The sequence below is a fragment of the Xyrauchen texanus genome, chromosome 5 (genome assembly GCF_025860055.1).
Source record: "Xyrauchen texanus isolate HMW12.3.18 chromosome 5, RBS_HiC_50CHRs, whole genome shotgun sequence".
Lineage (NCBI taxonomy): Eukaryota > Metazoa > Chordata > Actinopteri > Cypriniformes > Catostomidae > Xyrauchen > Xyrauchen texanus.
Window position 1 is genome coordinate 35,866,885 of NC_068280.1, and position 20,152 is coordinate 35,887,036.

The 20,152-nt window shown below is 36.2% G+C and overlaps 1 protein-coding gene across 1 annotated transcript in view; it reads right to left on the reverse strand.

The window, feature by feature from the left end:
- LOC127643544 (LIM and calponin homology domains-containing protein 1-like) overlaps positions 1-20,152 on the reverse strand; it is a 69,615-nt gene that overhangs the window by 35,378 nt on the left and 14,085 nt on the right. Inside the window, exons 2-7 of the mRNA XM_052126335.1 lie at positions 7,996-8,066; positions 6,407-6,476; positions 4,368-4,474; positions 2,597-2,627; positions 2,364-2,474; positions 2,010-2,211 (exon numbers count right to left, since the gene is read on the reverse strand). Of these exons, the coding sequence (XP_051982295.1) occupies positions 2,010-2,211; positions 2,364-2,474; positions 2,597-2,627; positions 4,368-4,474; positions 6,407-6,476; positions 7,996-8,066 (592 nt within the window). The remainder of the gene's footprint in view (positions 1-2,009; positions 2,212-2,363; positions 2,475-2,596; positions 2,628-4,367; positions 4,475-6,406; positions 6,477-7,995; positions 8,067-20,152) is intronic.

Genomic DNA, 20,152 nt, shown 5'->3' on the forward strand with positions numbered 1-20,152 from the left:
ATAATACTGTGGACCTCCACAAGTCTGGTTCATCCTTGGGAGCAATTTCCAAATGCCTCAAGGTACCACGTTCATCTGTACAAACAATAGTACGCAAGTATAAACACCATGGGACCACGCAGCCATCATACCATTCAGGAAGGAGACACATTATGTCTCCTAGAGATTAATGTAGTTAGTACAAATGAGTCCCAAAACCACAGCAAAGGTCCTTATGAAGAAGATGGAGGAAACAGGTAGACAAGTATCTATATCCACAGTAAAACAAGTCCTATATCGAACAAGTCCTACATAAACTAGTCCTACAAAACCTGAAAGGCTGCTCAGCAAGGAAGAATCCACTGCTCCAAAACCGCCCAAAAAATTAAACAAAATTTCAACTGTTTGGCCATGTTGATGATCGTTATGTTTGGAGGAAAAAGGGTGAGGCTTGCAAGCCAAAGAACACTGAAGGGCCAAGAGCTGCATCATGTTGTGGGGGTGCTTTTCTGCAGGAGGGACTGGTGCACTTCACAAAATAGATGGCATTACAATGAAGGAAAATTATGTGGACATATTGAAGCAACATCTCAAGACATCAGCCAGGAAGTTAAAGCTTGGTCGCAAATGGGTCTTCCAAATGGACAATCACCCCAAGCATACCTGCAAAGTTGGCTTCAGGACAACAAAGTCAAGGTATTGGAGTGGCCATCACAAAGCCCTGACCTCAATCCGACAGAAAATGTTTGGGCGCAAGGAGGCCTTCAAACCTGACTCAGTTACATCAGTTCTATCGAAAGGAATGGGCCAAAATTCCAGTAACTTATTGTGAGAAGCTTGTGGAAGGTTACCCAAAACATCTGACCAAAGTTAAACAATTTAAAGGCAATACTTACAAAGTATATGTAAACTTCTGACCCACTGGGAATGTGATGAAAGTAATAAAAGCTCAAATAAATAATTCTCTCTAAATTATTCTGAGATTTCACAGGCTTAAAATGAAGTAGTGATCCTAACAGACCTAAGACAGTGAATGTTTTCTACGATTAAATGTCAGGAATTGTGAAAAATGGAGTTTAAATGTTTTTGGCAAAGGTGTATGTAAACTTCTGACTTCAACTGTAAGTCCTCTCACATACTCGGCACCCATTCATATCGACAAACAAGTGTGTGAATGTGTGTCTGGCACAAGAGTTGCACTCTCAAACCCCCACTGCATGTATGTGGGAATGTTCAATTCTTCTCATTATGTCCAGTGTTCAAGATTGTGTGCTAGTGTGTCTTTACCAGCAGCTGTTCTTGCCAGAAGGTTCGCCGACAGGACAGAACTGGAGGGCCTGAAGCAAGTGTGTGTGTGTGTGCGCATTTCTGTGTATTCAAGACTGAGGGATCAGTGAGAAGGCCTATGTGCATTCAGGGCTGTGACATGGCTAAAAAATTATATCTTGATATGTTCAGCCTTTTGACAATATCAGTATGTATGTATTTGCTCTGAAATGGCTTTAAAAGTTTTTTTGTTTTTTTATATTAGAAAAAAAACCATAATTTGGACCAGACAGGCAAAGATTCAAAATGCTTAATTTAACACTTAAATGTGTTAAACATAATAAAGGCATGTTCTCTTATTCTGTTTATCACTAAAATAACTTTTTAATCATTTTCATTTGTGTGTACCAATAAAACCATACAGAATAATAAACAAAAATATGTATCTAACACATTTGAATATAGGAAATACAAAGAAGATACTTTTATGAATACTTTTATGTGAAACACAAACAAATCATTCTCACCAACTCTCACCCTTTTTGATACTTAAGTTTCAATCAGAGATGATACTAGTCGTGAGACATACAGTAGAAGGAATACAAATTCATACACAATCTTTAAGAATCATTGGCCAAATGAAAAAAGCATTAGAATAACTACCATGTTCACTCTGTTGCCTAATTTTATTTTACCAGCTAATATATCAATCAGCTCTTAGTGCATGAGATTACAAAAATAACAAAAAGTAGAAAAAGCCATACCATCGCTGTTGCAGCGAAGAACGGTGTCTGGGGAGGGTGTGTTCTGTGATCGTGAGCCAAATGAGTCTAGGCTGTCGAATGAATCCTCACGACCATGCCTCGGAGGAGACAGCGAATCAGAGCGTTCTGATTCCCAGCTGTCTATGTAACCACTGTCCCTTATACTGCGCTTAGGGGAGTCCAAATCTTCACTTACACACTCCTACACACAAACATGCACGTCAACACACAAAACATACAATAAAGAGGGGGAATTAATTAACATGATAGTACAAACATCCTGATTTAATTTACCAGGCTATTTGACATGTAGATATTTTCTCAGTTTTAGATAAGTGAACAGATCTGATTTACCTTTCGCATCATGGAAAGGAGTCCTTCAAACTCTTTCAGGTTGAGTGTGGGGCCGTTATACGTTGCACAACTGTTAGCAGCTTTACCAAGCCAGTATATTGTTATGAGCACCTAGTCATTCATATTACACATATATGCACACAGAATTTTAAAGGGAGAATACAATTATTAGAATAAATTGGAAACGTACACAAATGCATGTAAAGATTAAGCAAAAAGTTCAGTGTACTTACATTCTTCAACTTTCTACTGCAGTCAGAGCCCCTACAGCAGGAAAAGAAAGACAAAAAAACATCATAAAGAAAGAAAAAAAATGTTTTCTTTAATGCTACAAATAAGCCTCACAAATGTCCCTTTAAGGGCAAGTCAATCAACTTGCTGGCTACACAAGTTCATCTACTATTTGCTTACTGTAATTATCTTTTTTACAAGCCGTTTTACAGCTCCTCTATTGATTACAATATTACATGAAATGGAAGCTGGATTCAGTACCCTTGTTAGCATCAAGATCAAATACTGATCTAAGTTGAATATTAGGGATGCACTGATATGAAAATTTTTGATCGATACCGATTTTAACAAAAAACAATAATGGTAATGACACAAATACCGATATTTTACCACTAACCTTATTTTGTCATCAGATCACTGTTTTACTTTGGAAACATGCTTAAAACATTTACAATGAGGTGCATAAACCTTTTCACAGTTCTAACAATAAATAATTTCCATTAAACATTGAATCTGCTGAACACATGACAGGCCAAAATTTTAAAGAGAGCCTCAGTGAAACATACATACAAGATAAAAAATAAAGATGCAAAAAATGACTGGATATTATAACATGAAAAAATGATTTTATTTCTAAAAGGTTATAACTTCTATACATTTTTGCACTTCTGCATTTGCAGATAAAATGCAGCTTTTAAAGGTTAAGTAATCACGCAATTTCAGTCTAAATTCAGTCAATCAAGCAGCATTAATGGATATCATTCTAATGTCTCAGAAGTCAAAGATTTCGAAATGTTTTGAATGGTTTCCCTCATCATGTAGCCTATAGGTAAGTGGCGCTTTCACAACTGTCATTTATGCAGTTTTCTTTTTCGGATTACGTGAGAACGAGAATATTATGTTACATGTTCTTAGGAGTGCCAACCTTTCTACATATTGTGGCTATTATTATTTCTGGATTGTGCATTTGAATTCATAGAGTTTTTACAAAGTGATTTACTAATTAATTATAACGAAACCATCGGTTTTTCATATCTGTATTTTCATGCTTATTACCGATATGCAGATGGTTTTAATTTGGTCAACAATTGGCTGATAAATATCTTCAGGGAATTCATCGGTGCATCCCTATTGGATATAACAGCAGAGATGAGATATACGCTTTCAACTTTTATGACAAACTTTGAGTCAGTAACAATAAAATTCACAAAATAGTCAAATGTAAATTGTGTTGCTGTTCATAAGAACGTAATTTGCCAGTAGCTAGCTAGTTATTGCATCTGTAAGAGTTTATATAAAGTTTATAGCTTAACTCTGTGATGTGGGTGAGGGTGGGGGTTTCAAGAATTTAGAACCTAAGAAATGGATCATAGACCACAAAAGAACCCTTGCTCTAGAGCAGGGGTGTCAAAATCCCTTCATGGAGGGCCACAGTCCAGCAGAGTTTAGCTCCAACCCTAATTAAAAAGATAATCAAGGTCTTCAGGAGTGCTTGAAGATTATAAGGAGGCATTTTGGAGCAGGGCTGGAACTAAACTCTGAAGGGCTGTGGCCCTCCAGGAGTTTGACACTTTTTGGTAAAGGCAGCATCATGTCTCATTTTTCTAGAATCTAGAAAAATGAGACATGATGCTGCCTTTACCAAAAAGGCAGTTGGCTCTTATAGACGGCACTTCCTTTACCACAGTTGCTAAATTTGCAATTTCTCATGTGTGACACACAGACAAACAAACACACACACACACACACACACACACACACACAGTTGCATACGTTAAGTTTGCTCGTATTGACGTATCTTGCAAGTCTCCAGGATCGAATAGCTGTGATCCCTTCAGTCCCAGCTCTTCACATCCTCTCAGAAACAAGGTCAGATTATCCTGATGGAAGACAACACTTATTACACACAAGCTTGAAGGCAACACTTCATAATGTGTGTGTGTGTGTGTATGTATGTATGTATGTATGTATGTGTGTGTGTGTGTGTGTGTGTGTGTGTGTGTGCATATGCTGCATGTTATCGATCAAGAGCAAGTTAAAGAATCTAAGTTTCAAGGCCAGATTATCAAGAATAAGCGCACGAGGTTGTCCAAAATGTGACACTTTAAGCCGGCACCACACTAGCCAATTTTTTAAGTGATTTTCAGGTGTAAGCTTCATTAACAAAATCACCGGCCAGGCGGAGGGAGAAAATGCGCATATTATCTTCTGCCAACGGGAGGTCGTTAATCACTTGACTGTCAGGACTCCTGGCTGAGTTAATGGTTCCAGCGATGGAAAAAAGGTTCCAAAATGACAGTAAAAAAAAAAATACAATAATCGCTCTGTTGCCGGGGCAGGCACTTGTGTTCTCTTTAAGAGACCAATGAGCTTCTTCTTTTACTGAAGAACTGATGAGACATCAAGCTGATCTCAAAATATTTTACACGCAATCACACTTTTAGCTGAATATCATCATAAACGATGATTGTAATCCAAAGTGATTCTGTCACCAAGCATTTTTTCTCTGCATTTTTCTCTACAAAAATGACTTAATAAAATCAGAAAACGGAGGCACAACAGTCTGTTTTTATTGACGTAATTTCAATACTCACCTTTACAAAAAATCTAGAGTTCTGGCAAATTAGCCCCAAATTTGCCACTCATAATTTACACATGCAAATGAGCTTGTGATTTGCTGCAAATGTTTGCCAGAAGTTTACAGCTCTTCACCGGTAGTGGTGAACCTGCAGCAAACTTTTGGCAAGAATTCACAATTTGCCGCAAAGCTCGTTTGCATGTGAAAAAAATAAGTGGCAAGTTTGCAGTAAATTTGCCATGAACTCTCAATTTTTGTAAGGTCACTGTAAGCTACATATGTATCTACGCATTCTACAGAATACCTAGAGGGGATAAAAACACAATCACACACTTCACAAGGTATGAATCGCTTTCTAAATCACGCTTTTACCATTATTAATGCTCATGCGGTACTCCTGTTGTTATTTTGGCAAGCTCCACGTGACAGGGAATAGAGAGAGCATTGCGGTGAGTTGGTATGTGTGTCACCCCTTCACCATTTTGTATTGGCAAGTGTGCGATCTCAGCAAAACATTCTGCATGTGTGGCAACCTTGGCCAAAATTTGTTGTTTTGAGTCTGCTATTTAGCTAGCATAGGTAAATAGCAGGATTTAGCTAGCATAATCTTTAGGTAGCTTTGTCATTTATTATTTTGTTTTTGCTAGTGGCAAAATCACATTACATTCTACAAAATGTAGCATGTCAACACACCAGGATATTGGTACATAAAAATGGTAATCATTCATTATCATGGAATAAATCAAAGTACCATGTTGTTAACTTCTGATAACATCCCTGTACCATGTTACACCCGTAGTATTTCTTTGTAAGGTGCGAACATTACAGACTCAGTCCTAATTAATGCATTAATATTTGAGCTGTTGCCAAACCGCATTGCATTTAACTAAACTAAAATTGATAAAAATAGGGTTTGAAATGTAATGACTCATTTGAGGCAGTATTTTATTGATTGACTTCATAGAGGGAGGGGGTATTGTTTTCAGTAAATGTGAAATATTGTAACTACCACATACACACACACACACACACACACACACACACACACACACACACACACACACACACACACACACACACACACACACACACTTAACACAAAACTGTCCTGTACTGGATTTGTTCTGAGACAGCAGTGCTGAGCCTGACCTGACACAAAAAGACACAACACAGACAACAGATAGATATAAACAAACAAAACATGCAAACGAACACACACGCTAATTGCACTCACTAGTCCGGCAATGGGTGTTGGAAGTCTGTTGATCTTTTTCACAAGGCCTGGTTTGATTGAACTCAGCAACCTAATAAATGACATAACAAGAGGGAGAGAGAGAGTGAGAGAGAGAGAGAGAGGAGAGAGAGAGAGAGAGCGCACTTTGAATTATGTCATCAACAAAATAACCCAGATAAACTCAGCAAAAAGGTTTTAGAAATCTAGTTATTTTTTCTACATCATTATTATGTTTGGAGCATAAGAAACATAACATATTATGAAGGTGGGCCTGGGTAGCTCAGTGAGTAAGGATGCTGACTACCACCCCTGGAGTCACGAGTTTGAATCCAGGGCGTGCTGAGTGACTCCAGTCAGGTCTCCTAAGCAACCGAATTGGCCCGGTTGCTAGGGAGGGTAGAGTCACATGGGGTAACCTCCTCATGGTCGCTGTAATGTGTGGTTCTCGCTCTCGGTGGGGCACGTGGGGAGAATAGCGTGAAGCCTCCACATGCGCTATGTCTACGCGGTAACGCGTTCAACAAGCAACGTGATAAGATGCACGGATTGACGATCTCAGCCGCGGAGGCAACTGCGATTCGTCCTCCACCATCCGGATTGAGGCAAGTAACCGCCTCCATGAGGACTTAAAGAGTGCATTGGGAATTGGGCAAATTAGGGAGAAAATGAAAAAAATAAAATAAAAAAAAAAATGTATTCACCAGGTTAATGTTTATTAACATGTTCTCTGATATTAAAATAACACGGACAGCAAAACCATGTTGAATAATTTGAATTGATGCACACTAGTATATGGGTAAACAATGTCTGTATTTCATAGATGTTTATTCACAATGATTGTCTTTCAGCACTTTGGCAGAGAAATCTAAATTTTCAAAAAAGTACATGAACCAAACCTTTGCATATTACCCTCAGAGATGTTATGAAAGTTATTATATAATATTTTTTTTTATATAATATTTGCTTACTGATTTATTACACAATTTGTGTAAACACAAAGACAACCTTACAGTAAATTTCTAATGTGTTTTTAGGGAGAGGGTTACTGTAAAAATACTGTAATAATGACAGTATTAACTTGTCATAAGTTTCATGGTAATATTTTACATGTTAAAGAAATACTATTTAGTTTTACCGTATTGACCTGTAATCTCTCCCAGCAGGTGAAAACACACACACTAAGTCACCTACAGAGGACATCAAAGAAATCAAAGTCTTTCTTATAAAGAAAAATGTTTCCTCAAATATTTATTTACAAGAAACTATTTGTAAATCAATTAAATCTAACTGCTAATTACCAAAACAATATACCTACAGTTCCTCTTTTAGGAATAGTGTTTTCGGAATTTTGAAGCAAGCCATTAAAAAAAAAAAACACAAAAAAAAAAACAGAGGAGTGAAAACAGTGGCATCTCTGAAAAGCCAAGGATGCCCTTTTTAGGATACACCAGAACTTTGAGGCATGTATGACATTCCCATAATCAGTTGTCCTCTTCATAGGGACAAATTTAATTACTAGGTGCAAAGAGGAAAATTAACAAAACACTCAAACCACAATCATCTCATAACAGTGTGTGTATAAAACTCACTTGCAGAGCAGAATGCCGTTCTCCAGTCCACTTCTGAAATCCTTATCACAGAAACTTCTTCCTGTCACTGCCTGTCAGCCAGACAGAAAAGCATAATTAGTCATCGGTCAAAAAGAACTAGTGTTTTTGTCATTTATTAATGTAAAGGTAAAACAATTGTGGTTAACAAGCTAATGTGACTGCTGCTTTCTGGAGCAGTTCCAGGTCAAATTAAAGGGATTTGTGAACAGTGTCTTTATCTGAATGATTAATACTAACCGATGTCTAAATACTAACCAAATAGATGGTTTTCGTTTCTTTAGGAATGCAAAATAGTATTTCAAAGCATAACTTTTACTATTTAGGATTTTCAGAGATGAGATTTGAAATTTCCTTTTTACATTTTTCTGTCATGGTGTGGCATATCCCCTAATCCTACATTTACCCCATACACATAAATCCTCACAGAATTTGGGTTGTTTTTAGATTTTCATGAAATAATTATTTAGTATAATAAGCCATTTTCCTTTTAGCAGAGTTCTACCTCTAGGCAAAACCTGACCCACACATACCAAAATCTGTTTTGTGTGTGTGTGTGTGTGTGTGTGTGTGTGTGTGTGTGTGTGGCCTCAGGTCATAGAAGCATATCTGGCATATCATTAGGTTAATACTTGACACACATTCAAAAAGGCACTGTTTATGGGTTAGAGTATATTTTATGAATATCTGAGTGTGGAGTATGTGCACATTTAATGTCCACAACTAAATGACTTAAGTAGTATTACACAACCTGTAAAGGTTAGTCTAGATTACATCAAAATGCTAATCCTCCTTATTTAACACAAACCATGGCACTCATCTGCTGACATAATGGTTTCTCTGTGAGTGAGCACAGTGTGCATGAATACTTACTCACATATGAATACTTACAATTTTGTACCCAAATGTAAGTCAAATCAGAAAAACTTCTCTTTGGGTATATTTTGAGACGTTGTCATTTGGAAAATGACATAAATGACAAATTAAACTAGATAAAAAAAAGTTTGTCAAGACAAACTTTGATGTTGGCTTGAGAAAGCCTAGTGTAAAAGTTTGAAGTAGCTGTAAAAGCTTGAAGTTCGAAGGTTTTAAAGTTTGAAGTAGTTAAAAAAATGTAAGTGGTAGTTATAAAAGTTCAAAGCTTATGGAGTACAGACAGGCAGACAGACAGATAGATAGATAGATAGATAGGCAGTTACCATGGAGCTACTCAAAGGGCTTCTTGCTACTCTGAGTCAAATGAATGAAACCGGACGGGTCTATTATTTTCTGATGCATATGTGATTTGTTACATGGTTGCTAGGGTAAAACCACCTGGTTGCTAGGCAGTTACCAAGGTGATACTCAAAACACTCCTTGCTAGCCTGAATCAATTTAATGAAACTCAAAACTGAAAGTCTCTACGATGTTGTTGCAGAGATATTTGTTTTGTTGCTTGATTGCTAGGCAGTTTCCAGAGTGATACTAACAAGGCTGCTTGCTGCCGATCCAACAATGTAGTCTATGATATTCTGATCCAGAGATATCCATCTAAGATCATTTTAATGGAAGTCAATGGGTTTTGGTTGCTAGGGTGCACTAAATGGTTTCTAGGACGTGGTTAAGTATTGTATAGCATGATATTTAAAGGCTCCTTGCTGGTCTGAGTCAAATAAGTGAGTTTGGTACATGTATCTTAAAAGCTCTAGGAGGAGTTAGAGTCAGAAATGTTAGACTCTGGGAAAAAAAAATAAAACATTTAAATAGAATATCAGTATGTTGGCTTTCTCAAGCCAACATAATAATGATTTTTTTTTTATTCTAATAATCTGCTAGTTTTCTGTTAGGGTTAGTTTATACTAATTATAGTTAGCTTTATATAAAAACAAAAGAGGTCTACGGCATGTCCCCATTTAAATAGCTGAGCAAACGTGTCTGTAATAGAGGAGAGGATTAATTTGCTCTGTTGCGGAGAGGCCAAGAACATAACTAAGTAGTTGAGATTAGCAAAGATTATTTCAAGGATGGAAAAATGCCTTGGAATTAGGGCAAAACTTGCGAACACACACAAAATTACCAATAAACCTGTTACCCCATAAACCTCGCACACATGCACACACGCTTCCTTTCAGAACAGGAAAGAGCTAAACTGTACATCAGTTAGTCTGACTCATTGTCCACGGTCCTTCAACTTGCTACTAAGAAAGGAAGCTTGAGTGTCTGTGTCTCACAAACACACAGCAACATTAAAAAGAATAGTTTGCCCAAAAAAGATGTCATTACTATCCTCATATTTTTCCAAACGGAACACAACAGTTCACATTTTTTAATAGGTTTAATTCAGCTCTTGCCAAACAACAACTGTTCAGATTGACAATTAAGTGTCTGTTAACAAAAGTACAAAAAACACAATAAAAGCACCATGGAAGTATCATAAAAGAACGTGGATTGATGTGAGCTTCGGCGGAGTTAAGTGTTATCAGCGAATAATGACTTTCATCTCAAATATAAATCAGTTCCTCACACATACACACACACAAGTCATAGTTTGGCTTCAGAAGAGTTATAGAAATATACTGTAGCCTATGAGTTATATGGACTATGTTTATAGTTCTTTTCGTTCAATTTAGAGCTCCTGGTCACTATGAACTGGCATTGCATAATAAGAGTGCATAAAGATTCTCCAAAAGTTCTACTTTTGTGTTTCATAAATAAAATAACAGCATAAAAGTTTGGAACAACATTGGGGTGAATAAATAATAAGATAAATATTTTTTTTTTCAGTGCAGTGTTCCTTTAATCTAAACACTGTACATTTCTTCTCAAAAGTCCAATATCAACTAGCCAGATGTATCACTCCTAAAATCTTCCTTTTCGTGCCTTTCTTGCTCTCCTCCCTCAACTTTCTCACCAACTCATTCTGTACAAGGATGTTACAGGATAGATAATGACCTGTTCAAAAACATGAAGTGAGTATAAGATTATGATATTTATTAGGAAGATTATGTGTTTAAATTATGCACATGTGCCATGACATCATATCACTGTATTTACATAAAAATGCATATTTCCTCAAATTGAATCTTAATTCAGAATGGTAATCCCTTTCAGCTGTGAATTAGGCTACACAAATATCAGAGACAAGACCTTTAATGTTCTTGATTAAATGGTAACCTTTTCTATAGATTTGAAAAAAGCCATGTGAATGTTGTCTGTGAGGGGTTTGTGGATGTATTAGCTGTTGCTAATTGTGCTAAGGGCTAACACAGCAATGTAATATACTGGACACTGCTTTATTTAACAGACATGATGTGTATAAAATTGTTTACTAGTTCACTATTTTCCATATTTCCTATGGTGAATGCCATATATTAGTGAATTCAGACTCTTTATATACATTATGTACATGCTTTACATATTGTAACTATAATACATACATAATTTGCCAGCTTTGTTGTTTCATATTTCCTAATTTACAGAAAAATTTAATTTGTGAGTGTGATCACAACTTTATAGTAAAAGTGCTTGTGTATGTACAATTAGTTTAATTCTCTCTGTGAGAAAATGAGATTGGCAATGCGCACATGCCATCCATGGTTGTTGGACTACTGTGTGCACTGTGTTGTTATTTCCTTCATTCTAAAATATAAAAAATGTCTTTGTGCAAATGAATGCATTGAAAGGCAAAAACTGCCATCTACTACTTAAAGCACTCATTTTAATGTGTATATATATACACTCACCTAAAGGATTATTAGGAACACCATACTAATACTGTGTTTGACCCCCTTTCGCCTTCAGAACTGCCTTAATTCTACGTGGCATTGATTCAACAAGGTGCTGAAAGCATTCTTTAGAAATGTTGGCCCATATTGATAGGATAGCATCTTGCAGTTGATGGAGATTTGTGGGATGCACATCCAGGGCACGAAGCTCCCGTTCCACCACATCCCAAAGATGCTCTATTGGGTTGAGATCTGGTGACTGTGAGGGCCATTTTAGTACAGTGAACTCATTGTCATGTTCAAGAAACCAATTTGAAATGATTCGAGCTTTGTGACATGGTGCATTATCCTGCTGGAAGTAGCCATCAGAGGATGGGTACATGGTGGCCATAAAGGGATGGACATGGTCAGAAACAATGCTCAGGTAGGCCGTGGCATTTAAACGATGCCCAATTGGCACTAAGGGGCCTAAAGTGTGCCAAGAAAACATCCCCCACACCATTACACCACCACCACCAGCCTGCACAGTGGTAACAAGGCATGATGGATCCATGTTCTCATTCTGTTTACGCTAAATTCTGACTCTACCATCTGAATGTCTCAACAGAAATCGAGACTCATCAGACCAGGCAACATTTTTCCAGTCTTCAACTGTCCAATTTTGGTGAGCTCTTGCAAATTGTAGCCTCTTTTTCCTATTTGTAGTGGAGATGAGTGGTACCCGGTGGGGTCTTCTGCTGTTGTAGCCCATCCGCCTCAAGGTTGTGCGTGTTGTGGCTTCACAAATGCTTTGCTGCATACCTCGGTTGTAACGAGTGGTTATTTCAGGCAAAGTTGCTCTTCTATCAGCTTGAATCAGTCGGCCCATTCTCCTCTGACCTCTAGCATCAACAAGGCATTTTCAGCCCACAGGACTGCCGCGATACTGGATGTTTTTCCCTTTTCACACCATTCTTTGTAAACCCTAGAAATGGTTGTGCGTGAAAATCCCAGTAACTGAGCAGATTGTGAAATACTCAGACCGGCCCGTCTGGCACCAACAACCATGCCATGCTCAAAATTGCTTAAATCACCTTTCTTTCCCATTCTGACATTCAGTTTGGAGTTCAGGAGATTGTCTTGACCAGGACCACACCCCTAAATGCTTTGAAGCAACTGCCATGTGATTGGTTGATTAGATAATTGCATTAATGAGAAATTTAACAGGTGTTCCTAATAATCCTTTAGGTGAGTGTATATATATATATATATATATATATATATATATATATATATATATATATATATATATATATTCATATATTCTCAAATCTCGTCCAATCAGATTTGAGAACCAGAACTAACTGGTGTGTGTGTGATATATATACACACACACACACACACACACACACACACACACACACACACACACACACACACAAACCAGTTAGTTCCGGTTCTCAAATCTGATTGGACGAGATTATATATACTCTGTATGTATAATCTGCGCCCACGGAATTCCGGTCATTCATTAATTCCAACATATCACCCAGCCCTTGTGTGATTGCATATTAAACATTTTGGCTTATTTGATTATGCTTTCAGCTACCAATAACAGTGTAGTATTCTCAGCTCTGTTTAACACATTTTGCCATGTTTAAACACAGTGATTCCCAACTGGTATTATTTTTGGACCCAGATTTGACATGGGACATAAAGTGGTGACCCCACCATAGTAAAACATTTTATCTGTATTTAATTTAGCCTGGGTCACATTTTTTTTTCATCTTCCATAATTTTGGTCATGATAAAATCGCATACTAGCCTTTTCTGTGTAAAGTTATAGCCAATTTTATAACTTTGTTACCATGACGACGTAATGTCAACAAACCCTAAAATGACAATAGATTAATTTGGATCGTCTAGCCCCCACAAGAAAGTCATTTAAGAGCCCTGAAAGAGAAAATAAGAAAGAGTGCTATAGAGAGAAATAAAGAAAAGGAGCAATGAAAAAGGGAGGAAGAGAGAGAGAGATGATTGACAGTAACATTTTTAGGAAGATCTAAAAAAGCTTTACGAGCAGTTACGTTACCTTGATGCCAGGCTCTCTTGAAAACACACACAACACACTTGTTGGTGCAGCTATCTTTATGAGGACTCACCAGAGACAATGATTTTTATATTGTATGAACTATAACCCCAACAAGAAACTTTTGCCATTTTTAAATTTTCAATAAAACTAAAATTTTAAAGTTTAGTATGTTTTTTAAGCGATTTGAATTATGGAAACACTAGAAATGTCCTCATAAACCAAACTAATAGCATAATAACATTGTAATTACCAGTTTGTAACACACACACACACACACAGACAGAGACAGCCTTTTGCTTGCTGTCATGAGATAGACTTGGATTTTTTGTCACCTGAAATCAAAATTGACCCCATTTATGGTCATATTGTGAACTATGGCTGGTTATCACAAACCATCTCACAATACAATATGTATCGCAATGCATCACAATATCATAATTAGATTGTGATTATAAATGTGCCGCATGAGATAGACCCAGCGTGTCTACATGAGTGATTCCTGCACGTTCATTTTCAATCGCTCTCACACTTATTTAGACGACATGCATCTTAATATTGATATTTTTGACATGATATAAAATATACAAATAGTTAATGAAAAATTGTAAATATTGATACAGGGATCTAATCGTAGTCAACTCATAACTATATATAAAATAAAATAACTTGATTTTCCTCTGAAATGACCTTCCTTTTTTGCTGACAATCACAAAAAGTGATTTAGGCATTGTTCATGTATGATCACCCACTTTTCTCTATCTAGTCAAATCCTGATGAATAAAATTAAGTTAGATGGGACTCATCCTGGTTGAATATACTGTTTTACTCAGAAATACATCATACAGAACTAAAATGGGTTGTAAACAGAGATTCACATGGTCTTCGTCTGATGTGAGATCTATCTGTGGAAACATGGTAAATGCCACAATTGTGGAGGCCAAGAAAACAGGGAGTTGCTTAGTGACTTGCTCAAATTTGCTTAGTGATGTTAAATGCTACATGCACCAAAAGGTTTAATCCTTGAGGCCACACATGAGATACTGCCCCATGACATCATCATTAGGCACAGACACCATTACAACACCGTCAAGAATAGCAGAATGTCAGCGCTATTCCTGCTTGTAATCACCTAAGCAACAGCCTCAGCAGCAGAAAAATAGCAGGGCAACTCACACTGAGGCACTAAGAGGGAAAGAAAAACAGAGATAGAGGATTGTATCTCTCAGGACTTACTGTCTTAAAATACATCTGAAAACGGGCCACCTGACTAGTTTCAAATAGATGGCACTAGCTCATCCATACATGCATGATAAAAGGACTTTTTCCTCTCTAGAGAAAAGCTGTAAAAGAACAACTGAAAATATGTGTGTGAAAGCTAATTTAAAAATGTTATACACTTTTACCCATCATTTCCCAAATGGCAAATTGTTTAAAGCATAAATTCAAAAATATTTAGCAAGATTTATGCCTAAGAAAAAACTATTTGCCAGTGGGTTAAGAAAAATTTGCTCTTTTCAAGATAAAGTCTCTCTCTTTTGAAAAAAAAAAAAAGTCAAAAAAGTCTTCTATTTTGCTTCTAGTGTAAATGCATCTCGTTTAAAGGACATTTAGCCTAGATATGTAAGTGCAGCGTAGTTGTAGCGGGAAAACTAGCAGCTGTACACAATCGCACCATTAGCTAGGTAACTCCTAGCCAATCACATGTAAGCCATTGCTTTATAAGTCTGCTCACAATCTATCACATTGCTGTTTCAGTGTGCTAACACGGCATTATATGCTAAAATCATATTTTTCCATCTAAAAAATTTATGTTTTACAATATTTTACCTTAAAATGACACACACACACACACACACACATATATATATATATATATATTTTTTTTTTTTTTTTTACTGTATATATGTTAAGATAACTACCCAAAAAACAATTAATGTTTTAATACTGAAGAATGTTTTAATTCTTTTACTGTCAAATTACGGAATTTTTTTACAGTACACACATAAATGCACACACATGTATTATTAAAGGGGTCATGAAATGCTTTTTTAAAATAATATTATTATGTTCCCTGGAGGCCCAATTATATTGTTATAAATGTTTTTTGTATCAAAACAGATAATTCTGCACCCTGTTTGTGTCCCTCTGTCTGAAATGCTCAGTTTCGGCCTTAGCACCTCCGTAAAACTTCAATGTAAATGCCTATGATTGGCTAACATCATGCAGCCCCTCAAATTCACTCAGCACCATAATCTACCAAACAGTCATGACATTTTAAAAGTTCATGAATGAAATGGTTTATGTTTTTGAAGAGTTTTTACTGCCCCATGCTTTAATAACAGTTCCTTTGCAAATCTTGAATTCTACTTTGACTGTTCACAAGCAATCCATGCTGATGCACAACATACTGTAGGCGCACAGAGGCACACATCACTAGAAACACACAAAACAGTCAAAGATATCCCTAGTCAAAGATATCCTATGTTTACATACATCAACAATTTAAAATAGCGCAGATGGACAAAAGAACACGTCCATGACAGAGGAAGCAGCTGAATGAGAGAATTGTTTCTCCCATTCAGAGTTGTAACTTGACACCATATCTTTAAAATTTAAAAAGCCAGATACATGGTAGGGGTCTTTATTATTCTGACATTGACCATATGTCCTGGCAGGAATGCAAAACCTGAAATCACCTAAATTGTGGGGACCAGCCAGTGGAGTAACTACAGGCAGTGCAGGGATTGCAGCTGTAATGGGGCCCGGGGTGAAATGAGGTTAAAACAAGGCTTTTGTTGAGCCTTGCAAGTGATGTTGTCCAGCTTCTCAAGGCACAGGCAAAACTCAGAGAGACAAGAAATCAGTTCCAAACACAGACATAGGTCTTGTTTCATTAGAGGTACTGCATGACCCCCAGAACTGCTGCTGATTAGTTCCAGGGATTTGACAGCAGAGGTCAAAGAGATTATTGAAGTCGATCTTAGTGAATATCTCAGAAACAGTTAGACTAAAGGTCAGTTGACCTATGTCAAAGAGTCAAGTGGAACTACCATGAATACTTAAAAATAATCAACCATAAACCATTACCACTGGCCACATGGTGAGCATAGTGATACCTTGCTCACCAGCAAACCGAAATTATTAACGGCTAACCTAAATTATTAACAGACAAATATTTTTTTTTTTGACCAATGCTATATAAAGTAATTTTTAGACAAAACATTTGTTTTGCCTAAATCATCTCATGATACTGGCCACCTCTGGTAAAATTTCTGAAAAACCTGAAAAAATGATTTTATTGGACATTATTTTAGGAAGGTGACGATATGTACACATGTACACATGATGGGCATTATAACACATAAACCACAATCTTTTTAAGATTAACATTTATATTGATTCATAGAAATGACAAAGAAAAACAAAATATATATACAATGAATCAACATTTAACTCCCACCACTACCCCTCCCCTCCCCATCAACAACCCCACCCCAACATAAAAATAAATTATATATATATATATATATATATATATATATATAATAATCTAAAACTACGCCTCTCTCTCTCTCCAAATTCCATCCCTGAGAGTCCCAAAAAACTTCAAATATCTGTCCCTTTTCCAATCAAATGAATCCCAGATCCCCAGCCTTTTTTACATGACATGATTCAAAGGATCTCAACACTCCACTCTCATATAGGTCACTGAGTGTGCCAACTTCCTGTTCAATACCAAACCAGAGAGGGGCTCTCTCAGGTCGAAGCAACCAATGAGGCAAATGTCTGAGACCGAATACATAATAATAAAACAAAATCTTGGGTAGGCCTAGCCCACCTATGTCAATTAGCCTATGTAAATTATTGAAATGTAATCTGTGACGCTTACCATTCCAAATGAAGGACTTCGCCATGCTATCAAATTGCTTGAAATATGAGAACTTGTAAGAACTTATTACATTATGGGCAAAAAGTTATTTCGTTATTGGTTCAGAAATGTTATTACTGGGGCTGTCAATCGCTAAAAGATTTTTATAGAATTACATGGTGTCCCGATTAATTAATCACGATTAATCGCATATACAAATATTTGCTGAGAAAGCCCCTCATATAACAATAAGTATAATTATTTCCTCATTATATATTTAATTAGTTATCTTTAAATATAACAAATTTATAATGATATATATTCAGATAATAAAAATGCATTACATTCTTGTGGCAGAAGAGTTAATCATTGATAAGGCAATACAAAGAACGGCTTTAGAATACAATGTATTGTTTACTATCATATTATTGAACATAATCCAGTCATTGGCATAAAGTTCCCAGCAATCCATTTCACAAGAGAATTTGTCAGTCAGTTCGAGATTTATTATGAGGGCTTCTTTAAGGACCCGTCAATTTCAACAAACATCAGACATGCTTGTGTAGCGTCTCGGGTGCGTTGTGTCATAAACCCAACATTTTTAGGTCACTATTTACAAGTTAAATATAGTTTAATACTTAGAACACATCTTGAGATCCCCTAGTTAAAATTTGCACTCCATCAAATGTTTTGAAAGCAAGAACATAACGAATGTCTGTTTTGTGCTGTCTGGTTGTTTTCTTCACTGTCTAAACTACGCGTTGACACACAGCTGAAAGTTAATTTACTGCCATCTGGAGTAAACAGGTGGTACTACATGCTTGCATTTATCAGGAATCTTCCTTATTGCAATCCAGGGGCATTGCGATAAAAACAATTTTTACACGTTAATTTTAATACAATTAATTAGCGTTAAATCGACAGCCCTAGTTATTACATTATTGGTAAGTTTTAACATTATTGACTTTTATTACATTAAGAATGGAAAATGTATTACATTATTGGCCGTTATTACATTAATGGTCGTTATTACATTAATGGTCGTTATTACATTTACTGGCTTCTACAGGGGTCAAAATTAACTAACTAAATCACACAAATTTTCTGAGAATAATATGCCCTAATATTTAATGCCCCATTTGGGCCACTACAAGGCACCTGGCTGAAAAGCCATTACTGGGCAGTACGTTGTTAGAGCCAAAGCTTTGGATTTAGACCAATTCAGTCTGTACCCTGAGAATTTAGAAAATTAATTAATAATTCTGTGGAGGCAAGGCATAGATATAGTGGGGACAAACTTGCTGAAATCACACAGGATTTCCCAAGTAAGGCTTGATAGTTTACTTTTTTATTTGACTTTTCTTGTACAATTAAATCGTATATTTGATGCTGAATGTTTGATTTTTTTGAGTATAATCTTGTATGTTTAACTGTGATCACTGGTTTGCTTTGTGAGATCGACAATTTTTTGTGAAATGTTGTTTGTTGAGTGATTCTATTGAGTCTATTTTGAATCCAGTTCGCCATTTTGAATTTAGTTTCCATTTTGAATCCAGTTTGCCATTATGAACCATGTTGAAACGGATCCTCATTTTGAAACTAGTTCTCCATGTGGAGTTTAATCCGCCATTTTGTTTTCTTTGTTACCGAATCTAGACACACCCCCACATACATACACTACCATATAGCTCCACTATTTAGTTAGGATTTCCATTTTATGTTTTTGTGTTATATTCATATAGAATTGGCGGTGTTCATTGCTGTTTGATTATTATAAATCTTGTTATATTATAATAAGTACTCCTAGTTGTTTGTTAGAATATTGTGTTGAAGTCAGCCTCTGCCATGTCAAGAATTCCCTAATACTTCAGTGTATAGATATTTTGTTGTTGTTGGATTCATATGGCAATAAATTGACTAGTTTCTTCCCATTTTGATTATTAATCAAAATACTCAAACTTCAGGGTAGATTTCAGACTCAATCAGTCACTTACTATAATTTTTCTTGTCAAAGAGTGGTGCCCCGAGGATAGAATTTTATGAATTAAATTATATTATTTAATTTGTAATTAATAATTTATCATTAATTATTAATAATTTTTGATAGTAAAATTTATCAAACAACCAGTAGCACCCTACAACTCTCGATTTGATCGCAAAATATGCGTAGCACCATTTCATCTGTGAACATAGGTCTATAGCCCAGCATTTCATCCATGTTTCAGAGACAGTGCAATGCACGGAGGTTTGAGGACATTACACAATGGGTATGATGATTGCAAAGGACACATTGTCCTTATTGAGAAAAAACTGTTTAGCCTGTCTATTGAGTTTGATTTAATATTGCAAGACCTTTTGACATTTCATAAGGTACAAGATACAACTAATAGATTCAATTTACACTGGTAAATTTGTTCCTACTTGTTATCAAACATAGAATGTTTAGTAAAAAAACAGAATTATTGATATATGTAACTGCATTAGAATTTTATAAAT